This window comes from Poromitra crassiceps (assembly GCF_964638095.1).
Source record: "Poromitra crassiceps genome assembly, chromosome: 9".
NCBI lineage: Eukaryota > Metazoa > Chordata > Actinopteri > Beryciformes > Melamphaidae > Poromitra > Poromitra crassiceps.
Genome location: NC_139630.1, coordinates 35,777,302 through 35,795,734, shown reverse-complemented (window position 1 = coordinate 35,795,734; position 18,433 = coordinate 35,777,302). Strand labels below are relative to the sequence as shown.

The 18,433-nt window shown below is 44.1% G+C and overlaps 1 protein-coding gene across 1 annotated transcript; it reads right to left on the bottom strand.

The window, feature by feature from the left end:
• Positions 1 to 1,800: 1,800 nt before the first annotated feature.
• hmgn3 (high mobility group nucleosomal binding domain 3) lies at positions 1,801 to 11,172 on the bottom strand. Its single transcript, XM_083642661.1, has 6 exons — positions 11,023 to 11,172; positions 7,616 to 7,666; positions 7,339 to 7,368; positions 5,609 to 5,689; positions 4,230 to 4,328; positions 1,801 to 2,757 (listed from the first exon to the last, which is right to left on the bottom strand). The coding sequence occupies exons 1-6, from the start codon at positions 11,035 to 11,037 to the stop codon at positions 2,716 to 2,718; spliced, it is 318 nt and encodes a 105-aa protein (XP_083498787.1). The 5' UTR covers positions 11,038 to 11,172; the 3' UTR covers positions 1,801 to 2,715.
• Between the last annotated feature and the right edge of the window lie 7,261 nt (positions 11,173 to 18,433).

The following is an 18,433-nucleotide window of genomic DNA, read 5'->3' as shown; positions in this document are numbered from 1 at the left end:
GAAAGTGGTGTCATTAGTTTCCAACCTGTTGCTTTATCTGTTCTGCTTCTAAAGTCTGAAGTCCTCCAAGCTTTTCCAAGACTCACTGATATTGCTGTGCGGGGGGTACACTTTAAGTGCCATTCTTCTTCAGTGTTGTTATATCGCTGTAGTTGTAGTGTGGTGTCCTTCCCTGATTGGCCGAGGCCTTAATTGGCATTTCACCTGAAATGAAACTTAAACACCACGAAATGAAACTTAAAACAGGTTATCTTGTTTGTCCACACGGGGTGATCAAGGGATTATTTAGGCCCTAATGCTGACCTTTTGAACAGTAGTGTCTACATGGTTCCCCAAGGCCTTCCACCATATATAATTCAGCTATTGCACTTGTGCAGCAGTGTGGTGTGTGGGGTAACCTAACAGGTCAAGATCATCTAAGTAGAGGATCTGCCATTAAAAAAAGTTAAACGCATATTTATATGCATTCAGCACTCATCTGGTGCTCTGTATCGCCAAGACATTCACATTCTCAATGCTGAGTTGAATCTTGCTACTTATTCGTAAACTGAAACTAATCTTTGTTAAAGGAACACTCCGCCCATTTTCAACCAGCTTTGTATCATTAGAACATCAGTAGTATATCAGAAAACTGTAAACTGTTTTGAAGTCTGTCATTTAATTTGACAGTTATTGAGTGTTAAAGTGTGGACCAGTGACATCACTGGTCCACACTAACTCAAATTAATAACTCATGAACTCAAATCAACTCTCAATAACTGTCAAACTAGATGACGGTTTTGAAGTCATTCATCTAGTTTGACAGTTATTGAGAGTTGATTCGAGTTAATGGGTTATTAATTTGAGCTAGTGTGGACCAGTGATGTCACTGGTCCACACTTTAACACTCAATAACTGTCAAATTAAATGACAGACTTCAAAACCGTTTACAGTTTTCTGATATACTACTGATGTTCTAATGATACAAAGCTGGTTGAAAATGGGCAGAGTGTTCCTTTAACACAGATACCTGATGATAAGCTTACATTTCCTTCTTCACTATAAGTGATGATCTAGAGATGAGCACTCAACAGCTACACACGTTAAGAAAAAGGAAACATGTCTGTATCATTGGTCCATGGGTCTGAGTGACGGCTTGCCTGTCAATGAAATGTCTGTATGGTTTTGCTGGTCCCGCCTCTTTGGCAATTGCTGACCTTTCACTTCCTGACGCAGCAGTTGTATTTAACACAGCCACGTGCCCCCGCCAACCTCACACACACACAGCAGCGGCTTTGTGGTGGGTTTAAAAAGTAAGTGTGAACATGGACACATTCAAAGGGAGCTCCCCCAACATACACTCACACACGTGCACTTTCACTAGCCCAACACATACATTCACACACGTGCACTTTCACTAGCCCAACACATACATTCACACGTGCACTTTCACTAGCCCAACACACTCACACGTGCACTTTCACTAGCCCATCACATACATTCACACATGTGCACTTTCACTAGCCCAACACATACATTCACACACGTGCACTTTCACAGGCCGTTACACAGCTACCTGAGATTTCCATGGGAACAAACAAGTGATGGTACACTTATACAATTACACTGCCGCTGTCACAGTGGGTGGGTGTGTAACAAAGGGAAACCAGTGTTCTCTCTCACCTCGCCAGAAATATACACGCAGGTCAAGCTGACTCGACCCGAGCCGTGGTCTGCATGTCGTTCTAATCTAGGGAGTGTGCAAAATACCCAGTAAAGTGAGGGGACACGGACACAGGAAACACACCGGGTCGCAGGACGTGACATCAACTTTCTCTTTTATTTCAAAATACTCTCCCAACAGGATGAAAGTCAGAGAAGCCCAGAGGGTCCAAAGCCAATAGGGCCTTCTAGAACAGAAGCACCACTCATTATTGCTATGTCACTCTGCTGAAAAGAAAGAAAGGGGGGCGAACAAAGTGGACACAGTCAAACACAGGGAACCACAAACACACCCACTCAAGCACACGCACATACAAAAACAGCTATGCCAAACACAGTGGTCGTGATTCTAAAAACTAAATCTAACTCGGATCTTAAAAGGCTGCAGGTGCTCTCCGTTTGTCGCCTCTGATGCGATGTGAGCTCGGCTTGACTTTTTTTTTTTTTTTCTTGTCGTTTTGCTTTTAAACTGCCGGCGGGCGCACATCCAGGGCTTAGCGCACGCTGAAATCCTGACCGTAACCCTCAGGGGGGGGGGGGGGGCGAATTGAGAAACTGATTTGACCGGCGTCGCTTCACTCCAGTCAGACTGCCAATCGAGGAGCGTCTTGTGTCGAGAGGAATAGCTCAAATGTAGGCAGAATTGGTGTAGAAGAAGAGGAGCTAACAGTCTTGTTTTACGGGCCCCCCTGCAGGCGAGGCGAAGAACATCTGCAGCCATTCCGCGAAAACGTTATCACTTCATTCTGTCGTTTCTGCTTCTGAGAGGCATGTGTAGCATTACAGAATGGAGGAGAGAGGAGAGTCGAGCAAAAGAAAAGTATAGGGGCTAGGGAGGAGTGTGAACATGGGAACCGGGGGGGGGGGGGGGGGGGGGGGGGGACTGCTGGTTATCCGTCTCTACTATCACAAGTCTAAAAAAAATTCAGCATGGTACAAAATCGTCAGTAAAAAAAGATGCTTTGCTGCCATGGAGTCGAAGGGGACGAGTCGTGGGGGGACGCGCCCTTTCCTTTACGCCTTCTCCTCAGTCGCCTCCTCTGCCTCCTCAGTTACCTGCAGGGGGGGGGGGGGGGGGGAGCACAAGGATTCATTACACACAGCTTCAAGTCTCAAAAAGATGGCATATAGCCACTCAATTCCATCTCTGCTTGGGCATGGGCACATTCCAACCAGCCAATAGGGACCTCAGAATTGCACTGAGATGAGAAAAACAACACAACGCTACGCCACTGTATCCACAGAGCTGGGGGAAAATGCTTTTTCCTATTTTGCTCCCTGGTCCTGGAATAATCTGCAGAGCTCTCTTCATCTAACTAACCTAGTCTCTTTGGGGAAATTTAAAGCCATGTTAAAAGTCTTTGTAACCGAGAAATGCAACTGCCTAAACTGAGTTGGATTTTAGTCTCTTGTGTATTTGATGTTTGTATTATTTGTCAGTTTTATTTGTATTTTAATTTTAATTTTGTAACTGTAACTGACTTGTAACTGACCTGTCTTGGCCAGGTCTCCCTCGGAAAAGAGATTTCAATCTCAAGGGACTTCCTGGTTAAATAAAGGTTAAATAAAAAATAAATAAATAAATGTATCTTTTTAGGTAGTAGTTCAACTAATGGAGACTTCAAAAGACTTGAATGCAAATGATTATTGGATAGATTAAGATGATATCTTTGCTCATTGTCACATTCTTGTATGCTTCAACACTGGTATCTATATTCGCCCAGTCAAGACCTGTTCTCAAATTCCCATGAAGAGCTACTCCCTGAAGCCTCTGCAACACATCAACATTACCTTAATGACTGTATCAAATTCAAATGGTTTCCTCTGCTTGGCCTCTGGGGGAGCCAACTGTCTCTGAGTCTGTTGAGCCAATCACCTTTCATATAAAGGCTCTGTAAGCAGCATCACATCACTGCACACAGCAAGGCAAACGGCAGACATCCTCTCTTCTTCTCTCTCAAACACACAAATAAGCAGCGCCGCGAAGCAACGCTCGATACCCGTTTACGCAGTTAGCGTACGGTTAGCGTTATCTGTAACGGCAATGCGTTAGTGTGCAAACACACGCGGAAGCCGGGTTAGAAGCACACCGCCATACCCTTAACTCTGACTGTCTCGCTCTGGCCTCTCACTGACATCGCAGAGGCAGCCACGGCTCTGACGGAAGACACACTGACAGAGGGACGAGACACGTAGATCTGTGTGTGTGTGTGTGTGTGACATGTGTGTGTGTGTGTGACATGTGTGTGTGTGTGTGTGTGTGTGTGTGTGTGTGTGTGACATGTGTGTGTGTGTGTGTGTGTGTGAGTGAGGAAGGAAAGAGGTGTGTACATATGTGAGAGGAAACGGATGTAATTGTGCAATAGAGTATAGGTGTGGTTTGTGTGTGTGTGTGTGTGTGTGTGTGTGTGTGTGTGTGTGCGTATTGATACACAAGTTGACAAAATAGGGGGATAAGGTCATTAGTCCACTGAATATACATTTTCTCACTCAGTCGCCATATCTTGTGTTTTCCCGCCTCCTCATACCTCATCGGTGTTGTTCTCGCCGTTGTGGGCGGGGCCGTCATCCTTCTTGCCCTTAGGCCCGCCCTTCTTGGCCTTCACCACCTTATCTTCCGCCGGCTTCTGCACAGAGGACGAGGAGAATGAAACGCATCTGCAGAAAAACCTGTTGCTTACTGCTGCTATAAGTGATATATATATATATATATATATATATATATATATATACAAGGTATAAGTGGTTTTTTGTTCAAATAAGCGTTGAATAGCTCAGTAACATGGGTCTCCCACTCCCTCTGCCTTGACGGTAAACAGAAGAGAAACGTTTCTGGTATTCCATCCCACTTTATCCAATCAGGAGAGAGAACTCCACGAAGAGGGTAGAGTCAACACGGTTCTCATCGCCAAATATTCAAATAGTGACACTTTGGCTTGGTGTTCTGGATCTGACCACCAACCCAAAGTGTCAGTATTTGACTACTTGGGAATGAGAACCATGTTGACTCAACCCTTGCTCCAAAACCGCTTACAGCATCTTTAATAACAGTAGATATACTGAAAGTCGGCTATGTATGGCCTCCAAATGATCTGACTACAAGGTATATAGATACAGTGGGTCTGTGTGGGAACGCCCACAAAATGTTACTACGGCTGGTGCGCGAGACTAGACGGTGAGGGAAAACCCCCCCATATATAACTCAATGGGCTGACTCACCAGCGGAAGGTGCTGCGGCTCTACACTCCAGGATTGGGGATTCTAGAGCAGGTACATACTAAGACGTCTGATCAGATGTGCGTTTACTGCGGTGGTTGAATCCCCGATCCTGTCTGCCTGGGCTGGGCTAGCAGCTAAATGCTAACTATGCTGAATGGGGAGAACGGGAGGATTTCCCCCATGCTGCTGACCCATTGACCACGCGTCTATGACGAGACACCGCCTGAATGTATGTTTATGTGTGTGTGTGTGTGTGTGTGTGTGTGTGTGGGAGGGAGGGGCAAGGGCAAAAATGCCCCAAGAAATCTCAGAATGGCTCTAAAAACCGTGATCTCCACCGCAGGTTACCTACATAAGGCTAAAAACGCCTAGAATATGTAACATAGGTGAAGTTTGAGATTAAAGAGTGATGGTGTTCCTACCCGTGTGTGTGTGTGTGTGTGTCTCATATTCAGTGGCCTTGGTCATGCACATAGACTAGTGCTGAGGGGGCCAGTTTGCCTTTGACTGTTGGAAATGTATTTGGACAGACATAAATCTTTGAAGGGTGTGTGTGTGTGTGTGTGTTTGTGTGTGTGTTGTGTGTGTGTGTGTGTGTGTGTGTGTGTGTGTGTGTGTGTGTGTGTGTGTGTGTGTGTGTGTGTGTGTGTGTGTGTGTGTGTGTATGCGTGTTTGCCTGTGTTTTTACCTTGACGATGGCTTTCTTGGGCTTGGCCTCAGGCTTGGGTGGAGCAGGCTTCTGCTGCACTGGAGCAGGCTTCTGCTGCACCTGGTTAAGACAGACCGAGCTCAACGAATGCAGTTCTACCAGTCCACAGTCTTTGGACAAACATTTTGGCCCATTATTTGATCCTTATTTCCCACTAGAAATGTCTCCCCTCTCCACACGTACAGATCAGGACTAATGCAGGACATATGCAGGTTCTGCGTCGGCTGCCACTGTCAAAATGACTAAGATCAGGCATTCAATACTGTATTTCCTAAATGGTAAGATCTGACGGGATATGATCATGCCAAATGTTTTGAAATATTGAACTGAATTGAAAGTGAACTGAACTCAGACCGCAGTAACATTACAACGAGTATTTGGGATGGGATTTATCGTTTAATATGAGAGCAAGCTTGCTGGTGATGCTTCCCAGGCTGCTGACAGTGGACCCTGAAGCCACTAGCTAAACATCGCTGTGGCAAAACTCTTTCTCCGAATATCTGGTTTTCTTAGGAAATGCACAAGACGCAACATAAATTCTCATTAAAATGAGCGGGCCGATCACAATTGTTCGCACGACCAAAGGCATTCGCCATAGTTTCCATCCAAACCACGGTGTGTGTATACTCAAAATCAATACAATTCGTGGTCTATCAAGAACAGACCCAATTTAAAAGAAAATGTGAGGCAGAAGACTTCTAATTCAATTTGCGCATAGATCTTCTTCTTGGCCATATATATCCAGATATAATCATTAACTTTTAAATGTATAATACATTACATTATTATCGGATTGATAATGTAAATAAAATGTGTAGTATTTTAGTCTGTCGTATGGTGTCAAACGAAAATGTCCCCGTTTGCATTTAAAGACAGAATCCAACAGCAGCGCTGGAGGGCCACGGCTAATGAAGTCACACCAGATGCGTGTGTTGAAATCTGCAAATATTCTACCAAAGAGAAAAGACATGCAACAGTTATCTGAGCACATGCATAAATATATACACACATACATTTTTAATATAAACACACAGATATGTTCTGCTGACATTTAAAGGCGTTGAATCCACATGCAAATGCACAAACACAGGCATAGGTTCCAAACACACATGGGCCCAACATGCATAGTACAACAGAGATAAAAAACAGATGGCCTGTGTAGCAGAGCTGCATGATTATAGATCAATTGATAATCATCGTGTATGGCTCAATGTTATGATCAATCCTCATTTTTCTATGAGTTGGGGAACACAACCATTTTCATTTGACATCAACATCTTGGCTATATTCAACTCCGCCGAGCAAGTTTAAATGAAAACAAAGGCATCGCTATTACTGATATGGCAATAATCTACGTTTGGGAATGGTTTATTGCCACCTCAACTGCCAGCCATATACATTTACACATTGAGTAATCATGCAGCGCTACTGCGCATTTGACCAGACTGAGAGAGAGGGACACGGACCACAGAGAAAAGGACATGCATGCCGGGGGCCAGACACAATCCTCAGGGAACACGTTTATGGAATTTGTTAAATGTTGATTGCCTTGATCATCGCATCCATAAATGAGATGAGGACTTTACAGTGACCGTGGTCATGTGACGTCTTATTGCACTGCGTCCCGGAGGGGTGGTGTGGCATGGCGTGGCGTGGCGTGGCGGGACAGGAGAGTGAGAGAGGTGAGGACAGGGGAGAAGGCAACTTACCACTGACAACCTCTCGGACCTTCTGGTGGGCTACCGGAACAAGAGATGAGCAGAGAGGAGACAGAGAGAGAGAGAGTGACAGATATCAGTTGTACCTTCAGGGGCCGGTGATCTGAGGCCCCTGGAGTCCTAATTTTTTTTTACCCTATCTGTGTTTGTGTTCATGTTTATACAATCTCTCACACACACACGCACACACACACACACACACACTTTCAGCACACAAAACACTGCACACAAACGCACACCTACAGCCCCACACACCCAAAACAATTACCTCTTGCTTGGTGACTTTGGGGGCGTCCTTGCCCTCGGCGCCCTCTGGAGACTGTGGAGAAAACACATCGAGGAAAAAAACGTTGACTCAACTGACTGTACACATATAGGATGAAGACTATTAACGCACACACTTGCACTGTCAAAAAGACTATTAACACACTCTCTCTGACTCTGTGTGTGTGTGTGTACATGCAGCCCTGGGTCTATGGCAGTTATTAATTCTGTAATTCAAAAATGGACTGCGGCTTTGTTTTTGGGTGGTTCTCATCCTCCAGCATCAACAGGAGAGTTGCACTTTTACATGAGGCAGAGGGAAGAGAGCTTGTGCCTGGACTGTTTGCAGTAGCAATCGATCTCAATTAAGTCAATTAAAGCAGTGATACGCAACCTTTTTCATATATCAAAGACCCGCAATTCGGTCCACATTTAGAACCACTGACCACTGATGAGATTTTCTTTCTCTGACCCAAATATTGTTATTGTTCGATATGATTTTGTCCAGAATTCCCTCACTATCTGTAATGTAGGCAGATACCCGAGAAACTGATCAAAATAGTAATTCTTGTACATTCTCTAATTGTGTTAACCGTAAGTCTTGTACATTAAATAATATTGTTTTTGTTTTGTTTGTTTTTCAGATTGATCCCCCCCATTTTCTCCCCAATTGTAATTGACCAATTTCCCCCCTTGCTGCCCCGGTCGCTGCTCCACCCTCTCCCGATCTGGGGAGAGTCGCGTAGACTAGCGCCATGCTTCCTCCGACACATGCGCAGTTGCCAGCCGATTATTTTCGCCTGACAGTGCCGCGGGGAGCTTTACCAGCAGGATGTAGCACGTGGGAGGATTACGCTATTCCCACCAGTTCCTTTCCGCCCCGAACAGGCACCCCGACCGACCAGGGCAGGCGCTGGTGCAGCGACCAGCACAAATACCCTTAATCCGGGTTCCCCCCCGCAGACAGTCAATCGTGCCTGTATGGATGCCTTACCAAGCCGGAGATAATACGGGGGCGCAAACCTGCAACCCTCACGTTGGTAGGCAGGGAATCTAACCGCTACACTACCCGGACCGACACCCAATAATATTGAAGTTTAACAATTCATCAGTTTGCAGGGGACCACCTGGAACCCCTTCAAGGACCCCCCCTGATGGTCCTCGGCCCCCACGCTGAGAGAAGCGCTGAATTGAAGGTTGGATTTGCTTCAACACACTTCACTGTGTGCAGCTGTTGGTATTTCTCTCCTGTGTGGTGCGACATTTGGAAAGTGTAAAACACTAAATGCACTGAGCATAGCTTTGGAGAAAGGTGGCCAGGTTAGAAACGTCCACAGATTAAATGTTGGCGGCTATCTATAATCTAGCGACCCCCAGCGTGCTGATACACTGACAGAGCCTATTAGCAGCAGAGCATGTTATAGGGCCTATACATTTACATTTTAAATCACATTTATAATGATGTGTGTGGTGCACAACTGAAATGTTAGTTAGTTATTAATAATTAATACGCATTCACTAATTAACAGTTAACTATGTGTCTACTAGACATCATTTACAGGGTTTTCCATAAGCACAAGTTGCCAGCTAAATGGCCGGATCCGTCACAACCGTGCTGTGTTACTGTGTGGTGTTGCTTCATGAGATAGCCCCTCTATAGTTTCCCGGCTGGGCGCTGTTTGGACCTTCAGGCAAATCACATGGCAAAAAGTGTTAAATCACATGACAGATACACAGTGCAGCCCCCCTCTCTCCACTGCGAGCGGAGACTGTGCTTATTGATATGCAAATTGGGATGATGATGTGATGATGTCAGTTAGCCCAGCCCACCCCACCCACCCCAACCAGCTACTATTTTCACCCAGCTGGACATTGTATGCATTTAGTGGAAAACCCTGCATTTACTAATGGTGTTCATGTTAAGGTGGCTTGAGGCATTAAGTCATGAGGTTAAGGTTAGAGCAAGATTATGGTCAAAGCTGTTAATTAAGGGTTTGTTAATGCTTACTGATGCATTCATTTAAATGTTTATCTTGTGAAAAGTGTCACCGACCAGTTCAAAGAATCTAGGTCTTCTCGTGACTTTTGTATTTTGCAGAGTGATTTATATTTTTGGCTTTCTGGTTAAAATGAAAGCAACCATCCAAACTGTAATATTTCACAGTAAAAAAAAAAGTGCAATTATATTAATGAATGTCAGGAAATGCTTCTTAATAGCCACAAATGTGCCATTTGCAATATCATCTTACCCCAGGGGTCATAATGATATTGTATGTATTTCTCTCTGGTGATTACCATTTTAATGGAGGCATCTTAGGCTACCTGCCAATAAATAAGCTCCCCAGAGAATAATCGAACGTCAACATCCATCATTTTGTGCACTCGTTGTCTCATAATAATACACTCAATGACTGAGAATGCTGTCTCTGCCTACATTTCCACGATCACAACACTGCACATCTGATGCAGATGGGTCTGCTACAGTGCGTTTTATTTATTTGGGAGTGCAGGTAGATAAGGACAGCAGCAGCCTACACAGGGAGTCTACCCATGAAAAAATAAATGTTGGTTTAGCCTGCAGGTTGGCGATCGCATCATTTGCATGTGAGCGACCTCCGCCCCTAGAGCCCCCCCCCCCCCCCCCCCCATTCTCTGTCCTCAAAGGCGAATCTGCGCAGACAATGGCAGTTTTTAGGCGGCAGAAAAGCCAGTTTCCATGTATGCACGGCCACTGATACAATGGATGCACTAGAGCTCGTCGTGCAAGGCTGTTTAGTGCCATGGCCCCTTTTTAACACGGCGACAATTGTCTGTGACCTCCCCTCTCTTTATTTCGCTCTCTATCTGGATACGGGTTTGTTCCGTCGGCTTGGCGGCAACCATTCATCACCGGAGACTGAAAATGAAACAGGAAGGTGGCGTTCGTTTTTCCCCCCGTCTCGTTTTTTTTTTACTGGGTGTTAGATTACAAATCCTTCTGAATCGATAAATCATATTATGGATATGCGTGGAATCAAATGCGCACAGAAAAATAACCATCGCGCAGTCTCCTACGGGATTTACGCATCCATCCATCCAGCGGGTCCGGGTGACATTCGCCAGTGCGCAGCGCGGATAGGGAAGTGGGAAATAAAACGACCACCAGATCGGCCATTGAGAGGAACAGAGGCAGGTTTACAGTAGCCTAAAAATACTATGCTGTTGATTAAATATGTGCTCTGTATAAACAAAGGCGTGTTGGATCCCATGGTAAAAAAAAATCTTTCCACCTGAAACATTGTAAACGACGCTCCCTCAAAGTTTGGCATCACCTCACCTGCCTCGACGTCGCCACAAAATCGCGCACCGCTATTTTGTCAGAAGAGAAGAAAACTAAATTGAAGTAAGCTCGACAGGAGCAACGGCACTCACCTTTCTCTTAGGCATTTTTTACTTGTGATCAACTCTCCGCCCAGGCGAATATTAAGGTCAACCCCGAAGGTCCAAGAGAGGTGAATTTGAACTACCTCGAAATACAGGATCAATATCTAAGCACCTTCGATAATATGTTAATTATATGCACTCCCCAAAACTCTGTGCATGCCTCAGCCATTGGGTAGAACGGTCAAAATCTTCTCCTGTGGAGACTCCCGATTGGTTCGTTCCCTCCCTATGCAAATAGGAGGCTCGCGGTGATTGGTCAAAGTTGAAGAGAGGGTTGCTGTGATTGGCTACGCGCTCTTTGTGCGCAAATGCCCCCAGACGTGCTGGCAGAGAGGGAAAGCAGGGGCAGGCCAATGAAAGCGGGACCGACTCTCGGCGGATCTGGGTAGTGTAGGATTCTAGACGAGCCCCAAATAAAACACAAAGGACCAGAAAAACGGGCTCATTGTCGGTTATTGACGACATTTTGATTGGCACAATGTCTTGTGTTTTCCTTAGAAAGCAACTAGAGAAATCCAATGGGCCTGCTGCATTTTAACAGGATGCAAATATCACAGCAAACATTCACTATCAAATATCTCCCATAGACACGTGGTCTATTAGTCCAATATTGGAATATTATAGGAAGACATTCGATTTTTTTTGTGAGGGAGCTGGAGACCTCCAAATGATTCAGAAAACTAATATTTTAGATTTGATTTGAGCTGGGCAGATGTGGGGAAGACTGAAATATATAGTGTATGATCAAAATGTCAGGCAGGTGCACAGATGGGGTATAACAGTGGTTCTCTCAACATGGGGTCCGGGGGACCACCACAGGGGTCCTTGGCTTGAGGAGGTTCCAGGGGGTCCCCAGCAAATTGATGAATTGTTAAACTTGACAATTATTTAATTTAGGCCTACAAGAAGTTTCACTGTTACTTCTCTACCTAAAATACACATAGGCCTACTGTAGTATTGTCCTCCTGCCAGTCTGGACAAAATCAAATCGAACAACAAAAATAATCTCAAATATGGGTCAAATGGGGGTCCACACAGGCCTACTGCATTTGTCCTTGATATGAACATGGTTGAGAATCAGTGGTCTAAAAGGCGTCCATGCGCCTTCTCTATATACGCTGCCATTCAGTGGCCATGTATTAATCTTTATTCAGGTATATTTTGTATAAAGGCATTGTTCACAATCATCGTCACTTAAACATCTACTCTGTTTGAAAAAGGTATAGCTACAATAAACATTGTGTAGGAGTGCCTCTTTTTGTGTTGACCCCTCTAAAAATGACCCCAAGTAAATGAGATCAGAATGAAATGAACCTAGGCCTACTAATGAGCTGAGAAAAAGGACTCAGAAAGTCCTTAGTGCCAAACGCATGCATTGGCACTCTTCTAATCTACACCTCCACCATCAAGTGCATCCTCACCTCCTCCATTGCCATCTGGTATGCTGCTACTGCCCGCAAGGACATCTCCAGATTGCAGCGCATCATCCGCCGAGCTGAAAAGGTGGTCAGGTGTAGCCTGCCATCCATTCAGGACCTACACACTGGAAGATAAAGCGGTCTCAGAAAAGGATGGCCGACCCCAGCCATTTAAACTCTTCAGGGTCCTCCCCCATGGCAGAAGACGGATGGATGTCTTGTAGTACCAGAACCTCCCGTTACAAGGACAGCTTCTACCCAACTGCTATCCGCCTCTTCAATGTGACCCGAAAGCCCCCCAAACTCAGGACTTTGACACTCCCCCCTTTCCCAATCCCCCCTGAGCGATCCGGCTCTGCAACGATTGTGTGTGTGTCCCCCGCGCCCACGGAGAGTATCCCTCAGACACTTAAAGGACTTTACCTGACATCTTACATGGATTTTTACATGGTAATTTTCATGGACATTCTCCCACGGACACATCCTCCCTCCCCCCCATTATACATCACTTAAGGACTTGCTGGACATTTTACATGGGCTTATTACATGGACATTTACATGGACTCCACTATATGTCACTTTAAAGGTCTGTTACTTTGCACTTTATAATTTAAAATGTATAATTTGAAGATTGTCTCTGTCTGCTCCATGCTTTGTATTGCTGTGATCCCTGCACTGCATACGACACAAAGACAAATTCCACGTTTGTAACATTAAAATAATCTTGAATCTTGAATCTTAGGACCAAGAAATGACCCAAATCATTGTCCAAATTACAAATTACAAATTACATTGTGCAAATTACAATGTCCATTTAGGCTACATGCCTTTTTCCCGTGGCATATAAGAAATAGGGTGCTTTTCCCCCCTGTGATATGTAAATGTTGATGCACAAACACCCTGCCTGCTTTCATGCAACCACACAAAAACTCAGTGGACAACTTTGAAAATGTAGAGCAGGAAGCCAAGACAGGTGTCAAGAGAGCACTGGTTTGAATGGGACGCACTGTTTCATGATTAAAAATCCTGTTGGTCAGGTTTTGTCACTTCCTGTATACCCGAAGAATTCCGTGCATGTGGCAAAGTCATAAGATTGGAGGTAGCGAAAGGGGGCGTACAGCAGGACACTGCTGTTTGTCCTTTTGAGTTTCACTGCCTCCTAACTAGTATTCTTTAACAGCTTGACTTGACAGCTTGGCTTTGAAATTTTGCGGCCAGCCTGACTTGAACCCAGAACATCTCTTGCTAAAAGCCAACCTTCACCAATTTACGTCTTTATCAACGCAAATTGACTGTAACCTGAAAACACAAAGAATTTTCTCGTGATAAATTACATTTTCAAAGATATTTTTCAACCTGAGCTCAGGTTGAAAACCCAAGCAATTAAGGGAACATTCAGTATGACTTAACCCAAATCCATTGGATCTAGTCAGGCTCAGTCAGTCCAGCTCCACTGGTTACAATCTAGGCACCAAATGTCTCTGACACCAACTGACATCCTATACTAGTCCGCCAAAACCCTTGGCATCGTGGGTGTGATCAGATTGACTTATGGTACCTGTACAAGTAGCAAGCAAGAGGAAATGCAATTTATTCCCTAAAAGGACCACGTGTGTGTCATGTAGCAACCAGGCGACCTCACGCAACTCAAGCCCATTCGAGAAAACGACATCTTTCAACAGCCCAAGTGTGGCACTGATGACATCATCACTGATGACATCATCACCGTTATCCATTCCTGAGTGACTGACCGAATGAATGAATGAATGCCTGACTCACCCCCAAAACGCCTTCTCTTGACCATACGCTGCGCAGGCTGCGCATGCGGTAAAAAGAAGAAACAACAGGGGTCAAGGTCATTTTCATGTAACAATCAAGTTATTACTTCAGCTGGGCCACAAATCTTATTGCGTAGGGTTATGAATCTGAATCAATAAGTCTATCGAGAAGAGAGAAGCACTGGCCACTCAAGAAGCTGAAAGGGCACAGTTGAGTGTCATGTTTTCAAACAGATGATCGGATCCTGTTCGTATCATTTAACCTGAGGGACCTTTGTGTTTTTCTGTTAGCTCAAGCTATGATGACACTCTGGTTTGAAGATTATTTTTCATCAATGAACATCTAGAATCTCTCTAGATACAACACAGTGAGTGGCCTTCACCATATTCTGCAATGACCATCTTAGAACAACAGCGCATACATGACTATGAATATCACACCTACCTTCTATACGTTACAATAGGCATTACAGCATTCGACAAAGAATTGAACAAAGGCCCTCTCCACATTCTCCAGTGACATCACAATAGAGAGAGCCGCAGATCTGACAATAGGCAGAGCTTTCCTGCCCAAACCAACAAAACTACATGGAGCTGAATACACACCAAAGTCAACCCAGAACACACAGGAGCAGGTAGCCTGATACCTGCTCCATAGTCCGGCCACATAGATTCACACCGTCAGCTAAATGGAGGCGGGGAGAACACAATGAGAAACACATATGTACAATAGATACACACACACGCACGCACACACACACACGCACGCGCACGCACGCGCGCGCACGCACGCACACACACACACGCACAGATAAACACGACACACACACACACACAAACACAAGACTGATATCTGCAGAGGAGGTCAATGGGCAATTTCTTCTCTCCCCCCCCCCCCTCATTTTAAATCTGGTGTCAGTTTCTTTTTGCATTCCAACAGAGATAAGCTTGGAAACCGTGGTGCCGGCTCAGTGGCGTAACACAGAGGTTTTCAAAGTGGGAGGTGGGCCTCCCCAGGGGGGCTGGCTCCAAACAGTTTCAGGGGAGGCTCAGTGAATGGAAGCGACATTTGTTATTAAAAGGAGATCCCATAGAATAGCCTAAATGTGTGCGATTTGGTTAAAGAGATAGTTCAGAGATACAGATTTCATTGTACACTATATGAGGAACCAAGATTGTCTCTATTTCAGTTAATGCAAAATAAGAAAGCGGAACTATTTTGGTCAGGAGATGATGCGAAGTTGGAATGGTTGTTCAGAGATGAAGTCTTCAGTTTGGCCAGGTTTATTGGGAGGGCTTGGAAACTCAGAATGGAGAAGCTGTTCAATTGAATATATAACTCTGTCTTGTTTATGTTTGAACATTTTGTAGCTTGTTTGTTGATTTGTTTGTATTGTTGAACTTGAATGATTTGTGTCTTGTAAGCCCAGACGGGCTGGGCACCTTGAATATGGTGCATGACACAGAAATAAAAAAAATCTATCTATCTATCTACAGTAGTTTGGGGGAATTTTACCGTTTTTCCCACCGTCTCACAGTCAGAAACAAATAAAAACCTCCAGACAGACCTTTTTATGTATTCGGTGTAGTTTGAAGTATGTCAAGCAGCAATATCAGGCTATGTGTACCAAATCAAATTTCCAAAGTACCACGTCCCACTGCAGCTACCAACTCCGCCCCCCCCCACCATAAATAATCACTGATTTAACCATGCAATAGCATCAGAAAGGCTAAATAGTAGTAGGCTACTGTTGCGAGTCAGACCAGAAATATCCAACACATAAACAGATACATTATTTGCTGATAGGCTGATGGCAGCAAGGCTGTTGAGTACCACCAGATGGAGCCTTGTGGACTGCCAGTGGTCCTCGGATCACAGTTTGGGAATCACTGGTCTATGGGATCAAATAACATAATCATGATTCCATAGGCATCCAGAAATTGAGCGAGGGGGACTCCTTATTCCAAATACTGTCTGGGGGGAGGCCCACAGTTTCAGACTTTGAAAACCCCTGGCGTAATGAGTCAACATTGGGCTTCAATGCAAGATGGTCAAAGTGGGCCCTGCCCGTCATAATGCAAAACAGATGAACTACCTGATCAAAATGTGGTGTCGGAGCACCATAACAGATGAAAACATATTCAGTGACGGCACACTTTCTGTACATTTCATATCCTCTTATATAATAGTTTTTCCACTAAGACAGACAGGATAGGGAAGGGTCAATGTACTCAGGACAAGTCTGAGCACAGCTGGGATCACTGTTTAGAAAAGTCCAGACAATACCTAGTTCTTAAAATGATACTGTACAGTATGTTAGGAAACAGCGAGATAGGAGAGAAAGCCCTATGATTGAAACAGTCAAGGTCACTTATTCTTACACCACACCCCAAGAAATGGTGCTGGCACAAAATCTCACATGGCGGCGAATAAACTACATACCGGTATTCAACTGAGATCAATCGTCTTAGAGTTATAACATTATTTCTGAGATAAAGTACTATGTTTCTGGACTCCTAATTTACCCGGCAACCTGGAAATTCCACGACAGCACCTTGACACTTATGTAAAATATATGTAAAACTGTTTTATTTTATTGTCTTATTTATTTGGTGAATGAATGATGTAGTGACACTCATTGAGCGTTATATATGTCGATGGTGACACCATGGAGCAGATGCATTGGCTCATTGAGTACTATACGTACTGCTTAGCATTAAAGCTTAGTGGCTGCGTGTACACTGTAGTCAGTATCATAGATCGGGTGAGTTTTAGGATATAATAGTGGGATAAAGAGGAGGGCCCATGCAGTGCAGGCCCTAAACTGTTGCGGGCTCCAATGCAACTGCATTAGCTGCTATATACGCCTCTATGCAAGCTTGTTTGACCTCACACATGACACAATAGTGTATCTTAAGTTCTATGACTTCAGTGCAGTGTTCACTCTCATACAAAGTCTGTACAGGCCTGTTTTCTGCCAGTGTTGGCCCCCACATGGCAAGAATACTTGCATGTTTTACTGAACTGAGGGAGATACTGAAGTGACATCATATCCTATACGAAGAAAAGGTGGAATTGCAATTACTTGTGTTAGAGAAGCTTTTTGTGTGTATTTGTACAATTTGTATTAGCCTTTTTGGTATTTTTAAAAGTGACTTAAAATTGACTTTTACTTACTGTACGTGTTTGTTCGTTCAATTCCATTCCATTGTAAACTACATTAAGCAACATGTAGACTCACACATAGCCATCTGTATTACATAAACCAGTGGGTCTCAAACAATTTCACACCAAGGACCCCTAAACTGACACAAATTAGACCATGGACCCCATTTGATAGGAGTTTGTCCCAGGGTTCCCCATCATATTATACAGGTCTTAACAATACAGTTGGCCTAGCACTGTGACCAAGAATCAGCATTATACTTCACTAGATTTTAAATCACATCCACCATAACTGAGTATTAACTCTCTCTTTCCATTTACATTTACATGAGAAAATGTTCTTTAACTTTTGACTTTACATTTTAAATTAGCCTTTTTATTTTTTTACATCAGTAGATAGTTTTTTTTTAAGACAGTACTTTCATATCAGCAACTACTTGGCAGGACATCCAGCAGCTACTATGGGACAACCTCCTACTGTATGGAACATGCCTCTAAGTGCTATAAAATGAAAATGCCGCATGGTAAGCTACTTGGCAAAGGTCCTATTTCACACTTTATCCTCTAGTTGACTGAACAGGGATAACTTTGGGTTATTAAAGTTGTATTGACGGCAAATAAAGAGGCCCCATTCATAAAATGAATTATTGTTGATATCTCCTCAGAGAGATTGACTACCAATAGGTCAAATAAGGTTAGCAGACTGTCATGCTAATTGCTGCTGACAGGATGTGAAGGAGGAACTGAAAGCAAGTCTCAGGATTCTTTTAGACAGGACTTGACTGACACCTTGTGGACGTTTCTTTTATTGCCGTTGTAGGACGGCTGTTGCATTGCTGTATGATCTGTCTCATTATGGAATAGCGTTGCTTGCTAATGCGATTAGAGCGGTTATGTTTCAAGTTTCATTAATTTAAGTGCAAGTATTTTTTCTTTACATCCTTAATAGCCTATAATAGCTTACCAATGTTTGTTTCCGTCCTTGAAAAAAGCAAATAGCAGAAGGCAAGCGAAATTAACCTTAACTGACTGACTGG